Genomic DNA, 6,042 nt, shown 5'->3' on the forward strand with positions numbered 1-6,042 from the left:
GAACCAGAAGGGGGTCTGACACTGCAAACTACGAGCAAAACGAGCCACCGTAAATATGAAGTGACAACTCTCGGTTTACCTGTCATACTCTGCGTTGTCCTTGTCACAGCGCGCGTCCTTGTGCTTCTGCCAGTCTTTGCCGTGCTTGCAGGTGGTGAGCAGCACCACATCCTCCGCATTGTGCACATGATATAAGGCATTCCTGGTGTCCGAACCGATACCGGTCAGGTAGCGCTTCCCCTTGAAGACGAGCATGTACTTTCGAAAAGGTGGGATGGAGTTATATTTGAGGAAGCCCCTCTCGCCGCCGGTCCTCGGGTGCTCCTTGGGGTAAAGAGGAATGGAAACGTCAAAGTTGGGTCTGAAGTTCTCGGTGCTGATACTGGCCTTTGCCAGCATCGCTTGGCCGACGTCGAAGCCCAAGTCTTCCGTGTAGTCCGGCCACGTCCCGGAATATAAGTTAAATATAAGATGGTTCCTGCCATTGTTCCACAGAGGCAAGTTCTGGATCTTGGTCTTCAGATTGTGGACGTACTGCGGAGACAGTTGGTCCCGGTCAAGCGTGTCCAAACTCAGCACGAACAAACACGCCTGACCCGGGTCCGAAGTGTAAAACCTGGAGCCTTCAATAGTGGACAAAATGTTCTGATAACTCTCTGAGATCTTCTCCCCCTTCTGCTGCGGGTAAACATAAACTTTGAATGCATTCTTTTTACACCGAGAAAAGTCAAAGCATGACTCCATCCGGCAGCGTTTGCCTTTGTAAACACTCGTGTTCACGTCCCGGGCATGCCTCACCGATGCGTGCACGTTATACTCCTCGGTTTCAGTCTGATCCCAGGGCGCGAATGGGTGTAAACGGTCCGAGAAGTGAGGCCACGGGTGATCGGGTCGGTACCCGTGGCGTCTGCTTTCATGCCGGTGCCTGCTCGCCGTTTGAAGCGGAACCGCTCCGAGGTAGAGAAGGGCCAGGCAAGCACCGGCCGAAAGCAGGATCAGGTAACGTTTTTTGGCCTGCATGTGTCCGGGGGAACAGATGCGACTTGCTTCGGAACAAGAACGGCAAAGTGGCCACAAGTTAGGCTCTCAGCAATCCCGCTTACACGGCTCCATCCTCCGGCTGCCTCCTCCAAGGATCCCCAACCCCCCTTCTGCGAATTCGGTTCCCAAATCCAGCGATTGATCCAGCGCATGTGGGCGATTTTAAAAGTCCGCTCCCTTTCTCTCGCGTCGGAAGAGTTCCAGCATGTCGAAGGGTCTCGGCTGCACCTAAAAAGACGAGTGCCGCCCGAACCCGGCGGGTCGCGAGCTCTTCCGCGGCGCTTCTCCTCACTGTCATTCAGAGCTTTTCAAAAAGGAAAAGTGCCCGTCTGGGAAGTCGCTCCCTACCGGGTAAACAGCAGCAAGGGGTCCCAGTGGGTCCCCTTACGCGGGGAGGTTGACTGCTTGCTTTAACTCGATCTAATACATTCAGCGAGACCGGAGAAGCATAGTCAGCGTTGCCGCCGCGCTCCGTCCCGAACGCCTCGGCGTGATTCGTTGCTGGGTCTTCTTTTTTTTTTCCCCCCCTCCGAATCACTCACTCCATGGTTCCCCGGAAAGGTAGACTTCAGAAGAGATGACGCTGCACGACAGGAGCGGTTCAGCGGCACCAGCATAACCTGACGAATCCTGGCATTGCTCTTTTTTTTTTTTTGATCTCCAACAAGCTTCGGCCGTCGACCGAGATGCGCTGATAGAAAACCGAGCTCAGCCGCGGCGCTTCAAGTTCTCCGCTCGCCAGGAAAAGGCTGACCTAGAAAAGCTCGGAGGCACGGAAACCTCGCCCCCCCACCCCACCTCCTCCAACAATAAAAAGACGGAATTCCTCAGTCCAAAGTGACCAATTTCCGACTGCTCAGTTGTTCCGTTTGTTAGTCGCTAACATTCCAATCGCGACACGACTGCAACTGTCGTGACGTCCCATCCACGCTCAGCCCGGCCGCTGATTGGTCCGGCCGAAAGCGGAAGAGGCGGGACTTGGAATGATGCACCCATTCATAACCGGAGTGTTCCGCATGTGCAAATCATCTAATTGAAAAAGCTTGGAGGTTGTTTGGAGAGATGCCAAGGGGCATGACACCCTCCACTGAAACCACAAGTTGCAGTCTGATATGACTCAGGCGTAATGTCTGCACTCCTGGCCGGATCAAACGTTTCTTTTTTTTTTTTTTCATCTTTGTTTTTCCCCCTGCTACATGCACATTGACAGTGGTGGGAAGGAACAAAATACCTCAATTTTCTATTTCGTAGTTTTGTCAGATGTCTGTAATTTCCTCTGGTTTCATTTTTCTGAAGACGTTTAACTTTTGCCCTCGCCGTTTAAATATATGGATTTGTTACTCCTTTGAGAATGACACACTACAATTCAAAAGTTGGAGAACGCCAACATTTTCCAGATTTTTTTTTAAAGCTCGAAATGGTACAAATGAATAAAGGTGATGACCTGAGGTTATCCAAACCCCCCCCCCAAAAAAAATGTACATTTCAGAATTATAATTCAATATTTTTTCCCCAGTGTGGAACGAATGCCTCGAGTGTGTTCACCTACCTAAGTACATTTCACGAGTCAAAAAAATGAGACTCCACTTTTGTTCATACATCGATTCAATTTCTTTATTAACTTCAATTGGTTAATTGTTCTCTGCTTTCGTTTCAGATTATAATGAGACACTGAACTGCATGAATGTAATTTTCATTTATTTTTTACTTTTTTTAACTTTTTTTTTCAACAATAGGATGACAACGTGATGTAAAAAAAAAAGTGAAAAAATACATACAGGCAACCATGGTTGAGGTCTCAACTAATTGATTGAGTGACATTTTAGCATTTTGTAAGGTGGAAAAAACGGGGGCAGTAGGAGTAATTAATAATGATGCCGCTACACATTTGGAAACAGGCGATTGAGTTGTCTCTTGTACCTCGAAGACAATTTAATGAATTGCAGCACCCCGATAAATCGGTATTTAATAAACAGCACCTTTATTATTTTGGCTGTAAATTGCACTGGTGCAGAACTGCACTGAACGATAATGTGAGACACAATATTTTGGCTACCTCATTTAGCCACATGAGAGCGGAAATATTACTCGCCGCCTCAGTATGGATCGTGCACACCACCGCAAGCTACGACCACAACGAAGATCTAATTTAGGATAATTACGACCTCGCTGGACTGTGTCAGGCACAAATAAGCATTACTGTCTTTATGTATAAATGTATAAAAATAGATTTTATTGATCCCATTTCAAAGGCCCCAATGCTGTGAATGCATCAGGGTGTTATTTTGACCTGCTCGCTGATTCAATTGCGGTACACTTTTGGTCAATAAATGTTTATACTCATTAAACCGATTTCAGAGCATGAAGCTTTGGAGAGTACTTAAAAGTATTTCCAAGACTTGTATTTCAATTTTGTGTTGTCTTCATTTCTGCTAACACACAAAGCGAAGGAGCAAAATTTCAAGACGGAGGCGACCCTTACAACAAAGAAATTAATAACCGAGGAGTGCTTCTGGCTGAGTGTCACCATGCTTCATAAAGCCGCATAATCCTCCTCGCTGCTATTTGGTGGCACAATGCTCAGACAGGGTGAAGAGGCCATTCCCGTTTTTTTTCGGCCAATTAGCTCAGATGAGGGGCACTAATTAGCAGGGTTGGCTGGGAGGCAGGCCAGGATCCCGTGACTGACCAGCACTCATGATTGAAATATGTCGGTGACGAAAAAGGTCTGGGTGCCATTCCAAAGGGCTGCTTTTTAGTTCTTGGCTGCCCTTCTTGGCTGCTTTTTAGTTCTTGGCTGCCCTTCTTGTTCCACTCATCCACAATGAAGTCGACAAAAAATGTGAGTTGAATGGAAGATGTTAAGTCGTCGTGACAGGTTCACGGCAACAGATTCACCATGAGAAAGTAACGCGTTACTCAATTATGGCTGCTGTTTTCAGTAACTAGTCATCTAACGAGTTGCTATCTGATATAGAAGTCTGATTAAAGTTGTCCAAATGTCCAACCGTTGAAAGTTTACCTTCAGGGAAGACGACAGCACAGTTGCCACTCGGCTGCGGAAGTGAGTAACATGAAGCGCACCAAATTGAGCCACTTCAGTTTTGACACGCAACCAATCTAATAAGTACGGTAAACAAAAAGAAAGTCAAACACACCCTTTGACCAAACAACAGGCGCAAAACTAACAAGTGTACATTACGGATCACAGCAATAGTGAAGGGAAAAGACTTGTAAGCTTCAATAGGGAACCATGATGCGATGAGGTCACCTACTGCGTAACGTCTTGGGGAGTGACGTCACAAATGCGCCATGTCACCTTTTCAGCAGCACGGTGGCATGTCACGTGCACATAATTGAGAAAGTAGAGCCGTTCGCGTTTTCAAAATGGGAATATCGTCCCTAAGGGGGCGTTTGTGACAGCTAACTACTATCGTCAAAGTGTTAGCTAGCATTAAAAAAAAAAAAAGTAGTGGCAAAACCAGTCACTTTGATTTGTTTCGGCTACAATCAACCAATAAAAATAAACTTTTCATCTGACTTTGTTACGGTAAAATTCAGTAATCAGTTACGTAAAACTATCAACCTCATTTGTCTACAAAGTGAGACCAATTCCTCAATGGGATTATTCATGAGTTATGTGCGAGAATGTAAATTGGAAGCCATGCCACTGAACTATTCAAACCTTCATCTGTCCTGCTGTTAATATTTTCATCACGAAAAAAACAAACAAACAAAAAAAAAACCCTCCTCCCTTTACGCTGCCACGTTGCTCTCATATTTCTTGTTGGAAATCGGAGGGTGAGTTAACGCAACCACCTGTGAGATCTTGTGAAGTGGACCCCTTGAATAGCCGATTGTCGCATGAAAAAGGTGTGAAAACAACCACGAGGATCCTCGCATTGATGACATTTCCTTTTGGGGAAAAAATATCCGACAGGAGCGTGGCGGTTTTACGATAATATGCTAACCTTGGTTTACCTTGATATGAAAGCCTTTTTAGACTTGTTAACATTTCCCTCATTCAGACGTCGATGTCAGATTTGAATGGAATGATATCGAGGATGACTTTTCAGAATAGGAACGCGAGGCAAGAGATCAACGTTGAAGCTTTTCTTCCCAGGTATCTGACACGGAGAAAATCTCACCTTGAGATCATCTCAATTGGTAATATGGCATGTGAGAGTGTTAAGTGAATCGATAATAATAAGTCACCACTTCCTAGCGCAACCTCTTTCATTTAGCATCGATTCACTTTTCCACGATCAATGATGAAACTCAGTAATTAGGATTGAAGGCGTCTATAAAGTTATATATATCACCGATGCACTGCTATAAATAAACCAAACTGTAGCTTAGCAACCATTTATATGCAGGCCAGCTCGTCTGATAGGGCTGATTTAAAATAATAATAATAATAATAAATAATAATAAAAATAATCATAATAAAAAACCAAAAAACATTCTTTTAAATCAATAAATGTCCTGCAAATGTTGCTGCTGCCACAGGTATTAATTTCCCATGCATGGTTTGCGTCTAATCCACTTTACTGTATGTGCAGTTATTTCTTAAAACAGTAAAGTAAATGAATCAATCCCAAATGGATGTCTCACAGTGGAAAATAAAACAATTCACGTAATCTTGGTAAGGGTCATTAGTGGCGTGAAAAATGGTTTGGGAGTTGAGCACCCCCCATCCCCCACCCCCCATTTATTTTACTGTCCACAGTGTGTCTTTAATATGAGACCTTCTGCCTGAATAATCCCCGCTGGGCTAAAACCACCTTTTCATGCACCTGCTTTTCAATGCCACGTGCCTTGAAACGTGCGCATTGAGCAATCGAGGCATTCCAGAAATAGAAAAGCGTCTCCAGCATACTGCTTTGCTAAGATACGTTTTCGAAACGTTGGCAAATGGGCGAGGGAGATTTGTATTGTTACGAGTTGAGCCGCATACCGTTTGAATAAAGCGATAGCACTGTAACTGCTACGTGGATCTGA

The 6,042-nt window shown here is 45.1% G+C and overlaps 1 protein-coding gene and 1 long non-coding RNA gene across 2 annotated transcripts in view; one reads left to right on the forward strand and one right to left on the reverse strand.

The window, feature by feature from the left end:
• Nucleotides 1-1,936, reverse strand: part of LOC109518060 (exostosin-1b-like) — a 76,811-nt gene extending 74,875 nt beyond the window's left edge. The window contains exon 1 of the mRNA XM_019873670.1: nucleotides 80-1,936. Within this exon, the coding sequence (XP_019729229.1) occupies nucleotides 80-1,020 (941 nt within the window). The 5' untranslated portion in view covers nucleotides 1,021-1,936. The remainder of the gene's footprint in view (nucleotides 1-79) is intronic.
• Nucleotides 1,937-4,035: 2,099 nt separating this feature from the next.
• On the forward strand, nucleotides 4,036-5,442 carry LOC109518054 (uncharacterized). The gene is made up of 2 exons (XR_002168650.1): nucleotides 4,036-4,513; nucleotides 4,649-5,442. It is a non-coding gene; the product is annotated as an uncharacterized LOC109518054 (long non-coding RNA).
• The last annotated feature ends 600 nt before the right edge of the window (nucleotides 5,443-6,042 follow it).

Source organism: Hippocampus comes, unplaced genomic scaffold, assembly GCF_001891065.2.
Source record: "Hippocampus comes isolate QL1 unplaced genomic scaffold, H_comes_QL1_v1.1 scaffold585, whole genome shotgun sequence".
Classification (NCBI taxonomy): Eukaryota; Metazoa; Chordata; class Actinopteri; order Syngnathiformes; family Syngnathidae; genus Hippocampus; species Hippocampus comes.